The sequence below is a fragment of the Dipodomys spectabilis genome, unplaced genomic scaffold (assembly GCF_019054845.1).
Source record: "Dipodomys spectabilis isolate Male_0828 unplaced genomic scaffold, ASM1905484v1 ptg000136l, whole genome shotgun sequence".
NCBI lineage: Eukaryota > Metazoa > Chordata > Mammalia > Rodentia > Heteromyidae > Dipodomys > Dipodomys spectabilis.
Window position 1 is genome coordinate 12,782,676 of NW_024870813.1, and position 17,826 is coordinate 12,800,501.

Here is a 17,826-nt window from a genome sequence, read left to right on the forward strand (position 1 = left end):
AAAAGTGTAGGGTTTCTGATTATAATAAGCCTCAATACCTGCACACCAAAAAAAAAAAAAAAAAAAGGCTGCCAAAGAATCTTTGATACAGCAGCCTTTAGATCCATTAGCTTATTTTGACAAACTTAGTAGTAAGTGGATTGAGACTAGCTAGCATGGGCTGTGGCTTTCAGGTCTTTTATTTCTGTCACACATAAGATAGAGCGCTTGCCTAGTATGTGTAAGGTACTGGCTTCCATCAGTATATATGGCTAGCCTGGACTGTAATACTTCTAACTGCACATCCCATGTAGCTGGGTATATAAATATATGCCACTATGCCTGGCTTCTTTGTTGAGGAGGAATCCCTCTAGATTATTGCCCAGTCTACCCTCAAACTGCAATCTTCCCTATTTCTATCTTAGAAGTAGTTGGAATTTTAGATGTTAGCAGCCACACCTAGCCTGTGATTGGGATCTTTGATTAAGAGAATATTTCTCACTAGAGAAATAGTTCCATGGTTACCCATATGTAAAACTAGCTAAAGGTCAGTGTTAACTTGGTACTACAGACATATATAATTAAAGAACATACTCAAATAGGATTTTTTTTTGTTGGTCATAGGGCTTGAACTCTGGGCCTGGGTGTTGTCCCTCAGCTCTTCAGCTCAAGGCTAGTGCTCTACCACTTGAGCCAAAGCGCCACTTCCAGTTTTCTAGAGATAAGAGTCTCATGGACTTCACTGCCTAGGCTGGCTTTGAACCGTGATCCTCAGATCTCAGCCTCCTGAGTAACTCAGCTAGGATTACAGGCGTGAGCCACTGGTGCCTTGCCAAAATAGGAATATTTTTGAAGGTAAGTCAGTAGTGAGAAAAAAAATTGGTATTTCAGAAAATGCTATGAAAGTTAAATGATTCTTGAGGATATTTTGAATTATCTGCTCTCTCTGAATTGTTTTTTTTTTAAATTTTTTTTATTGTAAAGATACTGTACGGAGGGGTTAAGAGTTACATGAGCAAAGTAATGAGTCCATTTCCTATTGAGCATTGTTACCCCCTCCTTGTGAATTGTGTTTTTACTTAAAAAGGACATGAAATGATGTGTTATGTTTCTTTTTGTTTCTGTTTCCTTTGACATTCTTCTCACTGTCCTTTAAGAACATCTTTAGGGGATGTGCAAGCTAAATAACTTACAAAGCCAGAGCACAGCTTTGATTAGGTCAAGGTCATTGATTCTCTGCATTCCTTTGAATGTCTGTAAGAATACCTTTGATTGCAGTAAAAGAGCCTTTAAAATTTTAGGGGTGGGGATAGTTCTTAAATGTACTCAAAGCCTGGTGCCAGCAATTTTGACTAATTAGTATAGAAACTTCTAGGTATTTTTTGTATATATTTAAAATTGTGTATAGCTTATCTTTGATTCATAGATGGCAAACAACCTTTTTTTCTTTGCTTTATTTAATTTAAATCTAAATTTATTTATTCATTTTCATTTATTCATTTAATTTTAATTTTTATTTATTCATTTTTGGTCAGTTGTGGGGCTTGAACTCTGGGTCTGGGCACTATCCCTCAGCTCTTCAGCTCAAGGCTAGCACTCTATCACTTGAGCCGTAGTGCCACTTCTGTCCTTTTCTTTTTATATGGAGCTGAGGAATCGAACACAGGGCCTCATGCATTCAAGGCAAGCACTCTACCACTGAGCCACCTTCCCAGCCCTAATTTTAATTGTTGATGGTACTGGGCCCTTGAATTTTGGCCTTGAGCCTGCTAAGCAGACACTTTACTACTTAATGCACACCCCCTGCCCAATGGAATCCTTGGAGATCACTTAGTCTTAATGTCTGATTTTGTAAAGGGAAAACAGATCCACAGAAGAGAAGTAATTCACCTAAGAATGTAGGTGGGGACTGAGCACTTCTGGTGGCTCACATCTGTAATCATTGCTACTCAGGATGTGAGGATCCCAGCCAGGTAGGAAAGTCTGTGAGACTCTTATCTACAATTAACCAAAAGCCAGAAGTGGAGCTGAGGCTCAAGGGGTAGAATGCTAACCCTCAGAAGAAAAAAAAAAAAGCTCAGCGACAGCACCCAAGATGGCATGTGCACGTACAGGCGCGCGCATGCACGCACGCACACGCGCACACACAGCTAGTTACATGGTTAGAACCTGCAACGAGTACTTGGAGAATATTGAAGGAATAAGTATACAGTGAGTGAGTTGGTGGCTGCTGGCCAGAAGCCAGAGCTCTGGCTTCACAGCTTGCTGTCTTTTCTTCATTGTGCCACTTCCTGGGTAGTTCATGAAAATGTGATTAGCAGAATCTGTCTATCTATAGAACCCTAGGAGAATATAGATAAATAATAGGCTCCTCCTCTAATATTGTGTTTGGAATATTTACAGCTGAAGGCAGGTACAATCTCTACACACCAGATGGCAAATACATTTTCAAGGAAAGAGAATCATTTGATGGTCGAAACATTTTAAAGGTCAGTATGAAGCAGAGCAGTTGGAAGGAAATCCTATGGCATGGGACCCAAATAAGGGAGGAAAACAAGTTCTACCTTTAATGGTAGGATATATTTTTCTCATGCTTTTCAGGGGAATCATTGATTGAAAGGGCCATTAAATGTTTTAATGTTCTTAAAAGAATCCTCTTGACTCTGTTAGACTTGACATTTCTAGAGTACCTGAAATTGGTGATTTAAGAAGCAATGACATATGCCAGCCACTTGGACCCTAGGAATAACTTGATTTTAGCCTGGTGAGTTTTACTCTGTTCTTCCCTCTGAAGGTTTGACTTTGCATTTTTTTAAAAAGTGAAAATGAATTGTGTCTTGTTCCAGCAGATTTTTCTTCTCACCCACAAAGTCATTCTTCAAGGTTGCTTTACATTCTATTTTTAACTCAGGAGCAGTCCTTGTCCTAGAAAAGTGGTTAGTCCACTTCTGACTTGATGCCTTGCTTTTTCTATGTTGCATTAATCTGTGAAATTTAAATACAAGGGACTCTTTAGTTTTGAATTTATCTCCCTCCTACACACTATATTCTGTAAGAGCCATGATTTATGCCTCTCTGTCAGGTTAATGGGCCATTGTTCCCCTGGGCAAGGAGGAACATATGATACCAAAGGACAGGGTTTGGATTCTTCACTTGTTTTTGTGATGGCTCAGACAAAAGTTTTCAAGGCCGTGGGTGTTTTTTAGAGGTGGAGAAAAGAATGTTTATATAATATCAGAATAAGCTTTAGCTTCAGAAATGCTTGTTCTTTTCCCTTCTCTACCCATGTTCCATTCCCTTATCTCCTACTTTTGTAATTCTCTTGCACATGCTTCACATGACCGCCATGGTCTCTAATTGGTGATGTCACTCTTGAGCAGCTGAGTTCTACAGAGCCCTCAGGCCTGTCACTTAGCATTCAGCACTCATCTTGCCAAGTTTGTGCCAAGCTGTTTTGATTCTCCTCTTGAATTAGTGTAATCTCTCGTTTTCAGTGTTCTCCCTCTTTCTCCCTCCCATTCCTTTCCTGTCTTTTACTCATTCATTTATTTCACCTGGGACCTTGATAAGCTGTTCAAGCTAGCTTTGAGTTTGGAATCCTCCTGCTTCCATCTCCCAAGTAGCTGAGGTTGCAGGTTAAACTACCATATCTGGTTAGTATCTTCTTGTCTGTGAATTCACTTTGGGTGTCAGTGGCAGCTGCTGATGAATTCAGTTATAGTTGACTTCACTGTTTATCCTAGGCCACAGCTTCTGTGTGATACTAACTTTTCTCCTCTGTCTACTTTGTTTGGGAATTTTCTGATAATATCAGTTATTACTTTGCCTTTTGTTGTTAATTTGGTTAAGATAGAAAATAGTTTGAAAGGGAAAGAAATATTTAAAAATAGATTAAAGCTAGCTTTTCACATGGAATGAAAATACAAGCCCAATAGCATGTCTGTTGAAGTGAGGTATGAAGAGCATTGGTTGTGGGGTAGCTCTCTCTGTCTATAGTTTGGACCCACACTTAAGGGTGTTTTTCTCATTCTAGCTTTTTTTTTTTTAAGATTTTTTTTTCTTGTGTTGGGGATGTAGCTTTACAGTGAATGCTTGCTTAGCATGTTCAAGGCCCTAGATTCTATTTCCAATGCCAGAAAAAGGGTTGGGGGGAAGGTGGGGTTTTTTTGTTTGTTTTTTTCCCTTTAAATTTCCTAACCCCCCACCCATGGAATGAATGTGGCGCCCTCTAGTGTTGACCAGCACTGCTATACCAGTAATAACCCGTCCTAATTCATGCCTAAACTCAGTTTAGAACTGGCCCCAGCGAGTTATTGGATATCATTTAGTGTAACTGCTTACTGTAATCTCTAACACAAGATCTATGTTGGTTAAAGTGACTGCCAGGTAAAGAAGTACAAAAGAAGATTTAGCATTGTTGATACTGTCTCCGTCAGTTAACCAAGTGTTGGGTAGAGATCATTGACTGTCTGAGGCTGGGCACATTTGTTTGAACTGGCATAATGCCTGACTAAAACTTGTTTTATAAATGGTGAGGATGTAGCAGTTAGTCTAAAACTGATGAAGAAATGGGTGTGACTTGGTGGTAGAGCACATGGTTAGAATGAACCAGGCCCTGGATTTGATCCTCAATACAAAACAGAAGCAAATACAAACCAGACTTTTATATCTGATATAATACACTAACAGCAATGCTTATTGCTGCACAGCATCTTTCAGACCGTGTACCCCCTTCAGAGGAGACAGTCAGATGGCACAGTCTCCAGCCTTCAGCATCCCATGTCTTTGAGGGCTACAGGCAGTAAATGGCAATTACAGTGTAAGATAGGGGGCCAGTTATAGAAGAGAGGTACCTTTGAATGGCAAGACAAAGTGTCCTTCAGTGTAGTCTCTCATATTTTCCATCTTAATTATCAGTTACAAAAATGCCATCTTTCACCTATGTTTGGTCAAGGGAATTAAGTGATTTTAAAAGAATAAAGATAAACTTCAGGTTGTAGCAGTTTATCCCTGCCCCAGCACACAAGGTAAGAGCTATATTTGGAAAGTGATTATAGAAGACCACCTTGTGGGATTACTACAAATTAGCACTTAGAACATGACAACCATGACCTCTGAAACCCTTGAAATAAAAAGAAGGCTTTAGAAAAGCAGTTACATGTGTATGTATCTGAATAAATATATGTGTGTGTTTGTGATGTATATATATGATGTATGTATAGGTTGTTATAAAAAATGAGGTTGTTATTATAAAGAATAAAATCAACTTCTCTAAAAAGCTAGGAACTGATTTGCAGTAAACAGAAAGGTTAAGGCACTGGTTGTTCAGGAGCCCGAGCATGTGTGTACAGCACGTTAACAGCAGTGTGGGCTGAAGATTGAGAGTGCTGGTAGTGGGAGGCAGCCTTGGAAAAAACCTGCTTCATCACCTATTCAAGGGAAACAAAACAAGAAAGAAAGCCATTGCTCATAGCTGCAAGAATGTAACGAGTAACTGCTAGTTGCTGTTCTACTCCATGAGGAGTAATTTGATGTGTTCCAGGTGCCTTAATAAGAAAAATAACAACAACAAAACACCTCTCTAATGACTTTTTGAGGTAGAAGCCCCATTTTTCTTCTGTACAGTTCTTTTGAGAGTTGCCACAGCTATAATGGAATAGTGTCTTGTTATTCCTAGTTAAAATAAGAATTTTCTTTCCCTGGGAAGGACTTTGAAAGAAGAACTGACAATCATCCTCTTGTGTTATTCAAAGCAGAAAAAGAGCAAACATACTCAATTTTTTTTGTTGTTGTTGTTGGTCACAGGGCTTGAACTCTGGGCCTGGTAGCTGTCCCTCAGCTCTTCAGCTCAAGGGTAGCACTCTATCACTTGAGCCACAGTACCACTTCTGGCTTTTTCTGTTTATGTGGTACTGAGGAATCTCACATAGGGCCTCATGCATGTGAGGCAAGCACTGTACCACCTCTCAGCCCCTCAATTATTTTTTATGGCAGATTGACACTTCAAGAGGAGGAGGAACTAATGCAGCTATCCTAGGCCAAATAGGATGATGGCCCCTCAAGAGTTTCCATTTCAGGGAATAAAAACAAAGATGCTATTTGTAAAACCATAGGCAGTGATGAACTTGTAGTTGAAGAAATTGGGTAGACTTGTAGACATACTGTGGACAGTAACTGCTCCCTCACTCGCTGGAAGTATGATGGCCTTTACTTGCCAGCTCTTAGAGAGAGAGAAAGAATGGCAGTGGGCTTGGGGACTTGTAAAGTAGCTTTAAGCAGCAGAGTCAGTTTTCCCGGGTCTGCATTCAGCTAATTGAACCAGGGCACAGCAGTACCTGCTCAGCAGCATAACTTCTCAGTGCAGAGCAAAGAGGAGGCTCACCATGCACTCTCCAGACCAGGTAAGACAGCACAAATAAAGGTGGAGTCATGTTTAAGAGCAGGTGGAAAGTACTGCAGGTATAAGACATCAAATATTTCCTTTGAGAATCTTTAAATTTAGAAAGACAGCCAGGGGCTGATGGCTCATGCCTCTAATCCTAGCTGCTCAGAAAATGGTAATCTGAGGATTACAGTTTGAATCCAGCCCTCAGGCAGACAATTTGAGATACTCTTCCCTTCAACTAAACAGCAAAAAGCTGGAAATGGAGATCTGGCTCAAGTAATAGAGTGCCAGTTTTGAGTGAAAAAGCTAAGAAGGAGCCAAAAATCCTGAGTTCAAGCCCCAGTACCCTCCTCTTCCACACAGATAGGGAATGAACAGTGACAGATTATTAGACTTTGCCAAAGAATCATGCAGACATCCAGGTACAGAGAACAAAGTAAAGGTTTATTGCTGGTAAAGGGGCTGATAAGACCCCTTCTCACAAGGGAAAAGTGAGAAGTACCGGCTATTGTCCAAGGTAACCTATATAACCTAGGAGATCTAGGAGGGACTAGAAGGGGCTAGGAGGTGGAGACCTTGATGTGGACGTGTGGGCCAGGGGCTTCATCATTGTGGACTAGGATTTATGGCTGCTATCCAAATAGATAAGGGGCCCTGCAGCTGCCCAGACCTGAAGATCACTTTAAGGGGTTCTTGTTGCCTTATATGTGGTAGCTGCCCCAGAGGAGTGCCATCCCAAGGTAGAGTGTGTTGGAGGTTGATTATTTACTACCTTTACTAAATGGGCTTAGTGTTGCCTAGGAAGGGAGCATGCTACACTGTGGAGAGGAGAAGGAGCATGCTAAGCTATGGGAAAGGAGTTAATTTCACTAATATTCCCAACTTTTGGTTTTATAATTGAATGGGGGGGGGGGACACCAGGTCAGGATTATGGCAAAGGTCGCTTCTTCTGGAGCTGCTTCCTGCTGAGTGGGGGCGAAGTAGTCAGGGGTGGGGGGACACTCAATCAGGTACCCTCCCAGGAGCATTTGATTGGCAGATTGATTGGTGACAAGTCTCATCTTCCCCATGAGGATGTTCTGCATGCACTTGAGCAAGCAAGGCACAATCAAAATGAGGCAGAAAATTGCATTTAAGAGACCCAAGATAGGCATGAGCCAGGGAGTAAGCCACTCGAATAGATCCTATCCCCCTTTGTTCTGTTGGATTTTTTTTCAAGTTCCTTGAGATGCCTGATTTGTTCCTTAATGACATTGCTGTTATCGGCTAAGTTAAAACAGCACATGTTTCTTACCTCCTCGCACCCTTGGTGGTAGAGTAAGAGTAGGTAATGGATAGCAGCACAGTTGTCAAGGAGAGCCTGCCTATGTTCCTGCTGTTCTTAATTTAGCAGTGCAATGGCAGAGGAGGTGTAATTAATATTTTTGGCCACTATGCATGTCAAACGCATGACCCCTTTATATACTCCCACTGCCAACCCTGGTATCACAATCAAGGAGAAAGTGAGGGCATTATATTCTGCTTCAGACAGGAGGTGTAGTTTATCAATACAACTTTCATCCAGCACCAAACTTCTAGTTGTCTGACCTTGTTGAGGCTGGAAGAGCTCCTTGTGGGGCAGCACAACAGCTAGATGGCTTAGGCAGCAGGGAGAGTTATGAGGCAGGGATATAGTTAAAAGTGTAACTTTCACAGGTAGAAAACCATCCTTTACGCAAGGAGTTATGGCCCTCTGCATATAAAATACTTTCATAGTTGGCATAAGTAAAGCTGCCCCTCTTCAGCGATATGCAGTTTTGGGTACAATTTGAACCTGGGCACAGATATTATTTTCCAGCATTATAACGTGGGTGGCATCTAACATCAGGGCATCTGGTCTCTCATGTGAAGACTGTCCCCAATTATAGGACCCAATATAGATGGTATTTATATCTGCCATAGGTTTGCACACCGGAAGCAAGCAGGACCCAAGCACAAGTCCCATCTCCAGTTCCTATCTCTGACAAAAATTAGATGTATTAGTCATTTGGGACAGGCAAAACCAGATGTTATAATGCATGTGGTCCTGCAAGGACTCTGAGGAGGAGGATCCTCCATATTGATATTTTAAGTTACCATATATGATGAGACAGGGGCCAGTCTAGCAGAGCTGCTGTTCTTAAACCCACCCCAAGAAGAAATGGGTTAGACGTTACTTGTTTGTGGTGGATAGGATGGCTGAGGATGTTGTTTCTGCCCTTGATATCCTTAGTGCCTGGCATTTCTGTGAAGCAAGGGCTTGGATGGCTCCAAGTTGGCTTGTTGGGTCTGGTATACTCAGGAGTGAGAAGGATGGTTAGGCTGGTGGTACTTGATTATGACAAGATGAATCTAGTGGGGGGAGGGGCAGCATTGGACCGTACAGACAGGGACTTGCACAGGGCCCTTCCCAGGTGGATCTAATATCTCCAGCCCTTTGATATGGAAGAGGACACAGCTTTCTGCTGGCAAAGGGCATTGACATTAGAGGTAAAAAGGCCTTGAGCAAAAGAAGTTCAGGGACAGTGCCTATGCCGAGTTCAGGCCCCAGGACTGGCAGAAAAAAAAAGTAACTCACGCCTATAGCCTCAGCTGTTTTGAAGGTGGAATGTGGTAGGATTATGATTCAAGGTAAGCAAAGGCAAAAAGTTAGTGAGACCCCATTTCAACTAACAACTTGCCCATGTCTGTAATCCTAGCTACATGTGATCCCAGCCTAGGAACAGGATCATGGTCTGAGGCCTGTCCCAGGCAGAAACATGAGACTCTATCTGAAAAAGGAACAGATGCAAAAAGAGTTAGAGATGTGGCTCAAGTGGTGAACACTTGCCTAATAAGCACAAAGCCCTGAGTTCAAACCCCAGTACTGCCAAAAATAAATAAGCCAAGTGTGGTGGCACATGCCTATAATCCCAGCATTTAGGAGGCAGAGACAGAAAGATTTCAAATTCAAGGCTGACCTGGGCTCCCCCCCCCCCCCAAAAAAAAAGAATAAAGAAATCAGAAAACAATTTTTAGAACAATTTTAGGTTCACAGAAAAATTGAACAAAAAGTACTATGTCCCCATAAACTCTGTTCTACACATGCATAACACATGTATACCCCCCTGCCCCAAAGTCTGGCTCCACACGGTACATCTGTTAGAGTCAGTGCACCTGCATGGACACATCATTAGTACCCAAAGTGCACTGGAGTTCAGTCTTGTGCATGCTATGGATTTGAAGATGAGTATATCATACGGAGTAATTGCACTGTAATTGCTTCCTGCTCATCTGTTCCTCCCCACCTCTATCCCGGCCAGTTGCTGATCTTATCATCCCCAAAATTTTACCTTTTCCAGAATGTCATGTGCTTTCAGTCATGCTGTATATAGCCTTTTAGACTGGATGCTTTCTCCAGGCCTTTGTATGGCTTCCAAACACCTGTCTTGCAGTGCTGAATAATATTCCATTGTCAGGATGTTCCACAGTTTATCCACTCACTTGCTGAAAGATACCTTGGTTGATTCCAAGTTTGGGCAGTTGTGAATAAAGGTATAAATGGGTAGGAACCTGTTTCTGTGTTTACATACATTTTTTAAAACTTCGTTTGTAAATACCAAAGAGTTGCAAAACTGATTCATATGTTAAGAGCAGTTTTATTTTCTTTGTTTCTTTGTTGATTTTCAGTACTGGGGTCTGAATTTGGGGCCTCATATTTGCCAAGCAGGCTCTCTGCTACTTAAGCTCCTATTACTGTATTTTTACACAACTTTTTAAACCACCAAACTGTCTTCCAAAGTGGTGGTAGCAGGCTAGACACCAATGGCTCATGCCTGTAATCCTAGCTACTCAGGAGTCTGAGATCTGAGGATCATGGTTCAAAGCCAGCCCAGGCAAGGAGGTCCATGAGACTCTTCTCTCCAAATAACTTCCACAAAGCCAGAGTGGAGCTTTGGCTCAAGTGGCAGAGCACTAGCCTTGAGCAAGGAAGCTCAGGCTTAGCACCCAGGCCCTGAGTTCAAGCCCTAGTTATTGTTATGTGCATGCGGGAGCACGTGCGCGCACGCACACACACACACACACACACACAGACACGCACGCGGACACACACACACACACACACACACACACACACACACACACACACACATATACAATGGTGGTAGCATTTTGCATTTCTATGAACAGTGATGGAGTATTCCTGTGGCCCTACATCACTGGCACCATTTAGTGTAACCAGTGTTTGGGGTTTTGGCCATTCTAGTAGGAACATTGTTTGTAAATGATAGAAAACTCTCTAATGACATATAATGTTGCACATTTTTTCAGATAGATATTTCTCATCTGTGTATCTTCTTTTTTTTTTGTCGGTCGTGGGGCTTGAACTCTGGGCCTGGGCGCTGTCCCTCAGCTCTTCAGCTCAAGGCGAGCGCTCTACCACTTGAGCTACAGCGCCACTTCCGGTTTTCTGGTGGTTTATTGGAGATCGGAGTCTCACGGTATCTCCTGCCCGGGCTGGCTTTGAACCGCGATCCTCAGATCTCAGCCTCCTGAGTAGCTAGGATTACAGACGTGATCCACCAGCGCCCGGCTCTGTGTATCTTCTTTAGTGAGTTCTGTGTTCACTCATTTGGCTACATTGTAATTGGTTGTTCATTTTTTTTAATCTAGCTGTTTTGGTGGGGTTTTTTGGTTGTTGTTGTTATTTTGCTTTTTGAGACAGAGCCTTGCTCTTTAGCTTAGGCTGTCCTGGAACTCACTGTGTAGCTCACGCTGGTCTCATTTACAACCCACCTGTCTGATTCCCAGGGCTGAGATTCTAGGCATGCACTACTATCCTTTGCTTTCTTATTCAATTCTGAGTTATTTGTATTTCTTGGACAGTTCTTCATCACATGTCTTTTGCAATATTTCTACTAGTCTGTGGGTTCTTTTTTTTTCTTTCCTTTCTCCTCTCACCATTCTCTTTTCTCTCTCTTTCTCATTCCATCTCTTCTCTGTCTGTCTGCCTGTCTCTCTTTCTCTTGAGACAGGATCTTGCTTAATATCCCAAGCCGGTCTTGAACTCACCCTTCTGATTCTGCAGTGCTGGGATTATGGGTATGTGCCACTATGCCTGACCTGTTTTCTTAGTCTTTTGCTACACTGTATTTCACAGAGAAGCTCCTTCATGCTAGATTAGAAGCCAAAAGTCTCATAATTTTTTCAAAAAGATACTGATGGCAAAAGAGGAGTGGCATTGAGTGGCATTTCCATTCTTGCAGAAGGGAAACATTGTTTTTTGATGATATATTTTTGTTGTCCAGTTCAATATTCAGCTGTATTATTTGCTGTTGTTAAAAATTCCTCTTAGTCACATTGCTCTTTGTATTTTTTTCTCAAAACTCAGAATTATTTGAAAGTCCTTGAATGTCTATCTCTGAACATTGCATGACACTATTAGGAGAATGAACAACCCTGCCTGGATGTAGGATAAAGCAACAGTCTCTTGATTTCCAGCAGCCATGTATCATTTTCACTACTCATGCTGCTGTGACTATACTTTAAAAAAATCCTTAGCTCAGGAGGCTAAGATCTGAGGGTCATGGTACAAAGCCAGCTCAGGCAGGAAAGCCCCTGAGACTCTTGTCGGTCATGTCGTGGGGCCTTGAGCTAGTGCTCTACCACTTGAGCTACAGCACCACTTCCAGTTTTCTGGTGGTTTATTGGAGATAAGAGTGTCACGGACTTTCCTGCCCAGGCTGGCTTTGAACCACGATCCTCAGATCTCAGCCTCCTGAGTAGCTAGGATTACAGGCGTGAGCCATGGACACCCAGCTCCCTGAGACTCTTTTTTTTTTTTTTTTAGGGTCCGGTCATGGGGCCTGAACTCTGGGCCTGGGCGCTGTCCCTCAGCTCTTCAGCTCAAGGCTAGCGCTCTACCACTTGAGCCAGAGCGCCACTTGTGGCTTTTTTTTTTCTTTTTGCTTATGTGGTGCTGAGGAATCGAACCCAGAGCCTCATGCATGCAAGGCAAGCGCTCTACCACTGAGCCACCTTCCCAACCCTCCCTGAGACTCTTATCTCCAATGAACTACTAAAAAGCCAGAAGTGGAGTTGTGGCTCAAGTGGTAGAGTGCTAGCCTTGAGCAAAAAGTTCGGGAACAGCACCCAAGTTCTGCGTTCAAGCCCTAGGACAGGCACACACACACAAAATCCCGTATTGTATATATGTGTGGAAATGTCCCAGTGAACTCCTTCCCCATATACAACTAATGTAGACTAATAAAAATAGTGATAAATTAACAACAGTGAACATTAATTAAAAACAGTACAAAAATGAAAAAGAAAGGGTTCTTTGGAATGCATTAGTTAATTTGAAACATGAACAATTTCTTCTGCAGTTTCATTAATACTTTCTTACAAAAATACAATATCAAACTTTGAAGTAATTAGCATAAATGTGAAATTAGGGAAGGAGATGGTGATGAGAAACCTTGTCAGATCTGGTGCTCTTACTCTGTGATGTTAGGGATGAAGTGTGTCACCTCTCCTTTGATGACTGTGAAAGAACACGAAAGGGAGGCTGCAGTTGCAGTGCCCTGTGAGCGGCTTGCTAGAGTCCAGCTGCAGAAGCATGCTGTGTTTTAAAGACTCCAAGAAAGGCCCCTGACTTTCAGTACATTGAAATGGTCCACTTGATTCCATAGCTGCTTTCTTAAGGCTATTTCAGGGTTAGAGGAGGAAGATTCAAATCCAAGCAGTATTTTAGCACAACTTTTCCTCTGAATTTATTTTCAGTATTACTTTGCCTGGAAAGTGAAGTCTTAAGACACTAATGAGGGCGTCCAAAGCTTTAGCTGTCAGAGAGGTGAAACCATTGTTAAAATGAAACCAAACCAAAGCTGCTGGCTGATTTGGCAGATCCAGCATCCATTCTGGAAAGATGCATTTTCTTGCTTTCTCTTTCTGAGGTATCAGCGCAGGCCAGTGCACTGACCATTTCTCCCTGCAGTGGCACTCCATGGAGCACTTCCATGTTGTCTCCTTTCCAATGGGATGAGGATGTTCTGCAGGGTGTAGCCAATACCCTAACAAGAAATAGGCCATGGGAGTTTGAGAAGAAAAAAATACACACATACACACACACACACACACACACACACACACACACACAGCTTAACATGAGAAGAAAAAAATACACACACACACACACACACACACACAGCTTAACATGACTTTCCTAAAATCATTTTTTATCCAAGTGAAATACAAATACATCTAATGTTTATTGAGTAACTTCTTTAAGCATAAAACACTGTGCTTTAGGTGCTTCTTGGTGCCATTGAGAGGAGAAGAAGAATACTTTTTCAGTTCCCTGTGATTTTACTAGTATGAACTATTTGGATAAATACCTGTTCTTATTGTCTGAAATACTCTTTAGCCTTAATTTCTAGGGTCTCAATAGTATTTTGGGTGTAGTTCACCATGAAATGAATTTGTTTATGGTTCATTTTGGGTTCATTATAGTGGTGGTGGGTTTTTGTTTTGTTGTTGTTGTTGGGTTTTTTTGAGATAAGATCTCTCTATGTAGTCCAGTCTAGCCTCAAAGTCATGGTTTTTCTGCCTCGACCTCCTAAGTGTTAGCTTTATAGACATGTACTACCTTGCCTATTTTTTTTCAGTTGTTGTAAAATACGTGAAGATTTACCATCTTAATCATTTTTAAGTAAATTTAATGGCATTAAGTACATTTATACTACTCATCACCACAGTTCATCCAGAAAGTCTTATGACCCCAAGTGGAGACTACCCATTAAAAACAACAATCATCTACTTCCTTCTCTCTCAGGACCTGGTAACTACTGTTCAACTTCCTGTCTCTATAAGTTTGGTTACTCTAGAAATTGCATGAGGTAGAATCATGTATTTGCCCTTGTATGGCTTATTTCACTCAGCATGTTTTCAGGGATCCTTCTGTGCTGTGGCATGGACCAGATTTCATTGATTTTAAGACGGAATAACATTTCATTGTAGTATAGATGCCAGATGTATGAACAAACCAGTAACAGGATGCAAATCTGGATCCAGAGATGGTGACAGGACACTCATTCTCTTTAAAGCAGCGTGCTGTTGAAAGACAAAACTGGGTGACAGCATGTTGGACAGGACAGTTTCAGTGTTATTCCAGGGTGTTGGAGAAAGTCAGATGTAATGAGGTCCATAATGCCATGAAGCCATGCCTTAAGAAGTGATCCCATCTTTCCCATGTCCCCACTGTGAAACAGTTTAGAACTATGAGCATTATTATTACAAGTTAAAAGCCAGTGAGATGGGCTAGGAATGTAGCTTAGTGGTATAGTGCTTGCCCTGGGTTCTATTCCTACCACATAAACAGAAAAGGCTGGAAGTGGTGCTATGGCTCAAGTGGTAAGAGTGGTAGCCTTGAGCAAAAGAAGCTCAAGTACAGTGCCCAGGCCCTAAGATCAAGTCCCAGGACTGGCAAAAAAAAGAGAGAGAAAACAGTCAAGATATAAATCAACCAGAACTCCAGTTCAGAGTTTATTCTTCCCGTTGTAGGGTAAAATATATGCCAGATTCTTGGCATCAACTTCTGGGCATGGTTGTCTGATAACTCTTTTTCCTTCCCAAGCCTTACCTGACATCTGACCATATCAGCCCATAGGGGAAAGAGGCTGTCTGAGCTGGACCATAGAAACAGTGTCACAGACTATAAAGCTGTGGGTGCTGCCAAAGGCATGTTTTCTATAGTTCTGACAGAAGATGAAGTTATTTTATGTCTTCTGGTCTAATGAAATGATGACTTGAAAATACCTTAGTTGATAGCTCATGGCAGTCTGTCTCCCATCTTGGAAGAAGCCATTATTTGGGTAGCTGTTATTCCTAAGTGTGCACACACTCTCCTTTGCTGTTGTTTTTCTAGGGCAACTGCTTTGATCTTTAACTGCTTTCCTCATGTTGGAAAAGTTGGAGCAGAGGTGGGCTGGACCTGATGACCGCTTTTCTTCCATGTAGTCTTTTTTTTTTTTTTTACTGTAAAGATACTATACAGAGGGTTACAGTTACATGAGCAAGGTAATGAGTACACTTCCTATTGAGCATTGTTACCCCCTCCATTGTTTTCCCCCTACCATCCCTTCCCTCCCTACCTTCCCCGAGGTTCTTTTTTTTTTTTTTATTGTGATTAAGTGATTACATAATTTCCCGAATTTCACAGTATTGTGGAATAAGGATGCTCATTTAAAGTCACAAGTTCATTCTAACTTTCCTGGAGCAAATTGTCTATCACAGTCTGTAACATATAACGGTGTACACATGATATACACCATACATGTGATCAGCAGCATGGGGATATTTAGTAGTGGTTCGACCAGATGAGTGGGAGTTCTTTGTTTCTTAAGTCCTGTTAGTTTTGTCGTATCACCTAACATTTTGGATTTAGCATCCACTTATCAGGGAGACCATGTACCGTTTGTCTCTGCTCTTGGCTTATCTCGCTCAACATGATTCCTTCTAGCTCCATCCATTTCCCTGCAAATGCCATTATTTTGTCATTTCTAATGGCTGCATAATACTCCATTGTGTATAGATACCACAATTTTTGGATCCATTCATCTGTGGTGGGGCATCTGGGTTGTTTCCATATCCTAGCTATTGTGAACAGTGCTGCAATAAACATGGAGGTGCACGTGTCCTTGTATATTGGTTCCTGTTGTTCAGGGTAGATGCCTAGAAGTGGTATGACTGGGTCGTAAGGGAGGTCAATCTTTAGCTTTCTAAGGACCCTCCAGACTGCTTTCCAAAGTGGTTGTATAAGTGTACATTCCCACCAGAAGTGTAATAGGGTTCCTTTTTCTCCATATCCCCTCCAGCATTTGTCGTTGGCTGATTTGTCTTCCATGTAGTCTTGCTATGACAATTAGCCTGGATACCCCAGCTTCTCAAACCCTAGTCAATAAGTCACCTCTGCTGTTGTCTTCTGCATGCCCCCCACCCCCGATTCACTTCTGCTGACTTGCACTTCTTTTCTATCATGTTTTGTGAAGATCAAAAGATTTTGTTGCATTTGTTTGAGGGACCATTATGAATAATTTCTGAGGGAAAGTAAGCAGACAGGAAATAGAAAATTAGTGTGGTAGCAAATTTTAGTTAGCATGAGTTCTCAGGGAAACTGTCTACAAGAACCTCATTAAGGCCAGCTCTGAAAGGGCACCCATCCTGGCAGTCTCGGTCTTAGGAGTCGAGGAATGGTTGGTAGCCAGTAGCCATCTGGGCAGTTTTGTCTTGAAGAGGCTGTCAGATCCAGGCCTGAGGCAGGGATTTCTGGGTAAGAAATTTTGCAGCAGACAGAACTCCCAGTGGCCCATCTCTTATGCCAGTTCACTGGCTGCTGTGGAATGGGGCTCCTGTGTGCAGCCTGGACTGAGGTCACATGCAAGCTAGGTTCCCCAGCCCCATCCACATGGCCTCCTGTCTTCTCTGCTTTCTCCCCCTACCTCATGTTTTCTTGCTGTTTTTCAAAATGGAAAGGTTCTGCAGAGAGGGAAAGTCCCATGGCATTCTGAATATTGAGGTGCTCAGCAGAACTGTTTGGCATCCTGTTTGTATATAGCAGTTTTAATTCACTCTCTAATAGGTCATTTGGCCTTTCCAGCAGAGTCTTAAACTTGATAATCCTTACATCAGCAGTGAAGCTCAGGCCAAACCTCCAAAAGTGCAACCCTGAGTGATTATTTGAAGGAGGTTTTAAAACCTTCATTTCCCAGCTTGTATGTTGCCTCCATAGGTCAGTTGGTAACATTCCTTGTGGTCACTGTAGCCAAGACAGGTAGAATGGCCTGAGGAAGTTCCTGTTTCTCTTCTGCACAAGAAGTGTCATCTCGGTAGGGGGGACAGGGCTCTGCTCTGGGGACACATGGCACTTTGGAACTGTTTTAATGGTTGCTCATGAAGGAGTCATATGCTGAAGACTTGAAGTATTGCACCTGCTCCATGATACACAGCCTTTTGCTGCTTCCTATAGAGCCAGCAACAATGATAGGCACTACTCCTTCACAGTCTGGCCTTGCTCCTTAGATCTGAGGTACCCCACACATTCTATTCACGTACATTATTAGCTATTATTATTGACTGTCATACCACTGATCACTATTGGTAGAGGTTTCAGAGTACAAGTGACATCTGGGACAGAGTTGGGGCTGAATTTGTAGATGATCCCAAGATGATAACTCCCTTCAAGCATGTTGTCTTTTATTCTGAAAGAGCTGTTCCTATATTGGTCTTTAAATTAAAGTCATACAGTTCATATGACCAGATCATAACTGTGGAGACTAGGAGCTGTTAAGAGTGCCTAATAAATCTTATTCTTTTAACATCTGCTTCTTGGATTCTGGAGTCATGTATGAGAGGTTGTAGTCATTGAGTAACAGTAATAATCAAAGCTTGTTCTAGCTTGGGTTTAG

The 17,826-nt window shown here is 42.1% G+C and overlaps 1 protein-coding gene across 2 annotated transcripts in view; it reads left to right on the top strand.

Moving 5' to 3' along the window:
- Nucleotides 1-17,826, top strand: part of Ascc1 (activating signal cointegrator 1 complex subunit 1) — a 98,484-nt gene that overhangs the window by 63,902 nt on the left and 16,756 nt on the right. For both annotated transcript variants that reach the window (XM_042690234.1, XM_042690235.1), the window contains exon 9: nucleotides 2,383-2,468. In XM_042690234.1, the coding sequence (XP_042546168.1) occupies nucleotides 2,383-2,468 (86 nt within the window). The remainder of the gene's footprint in view (nucleotides 1-2,382; nucleotides 2,469-17,826) is intronic.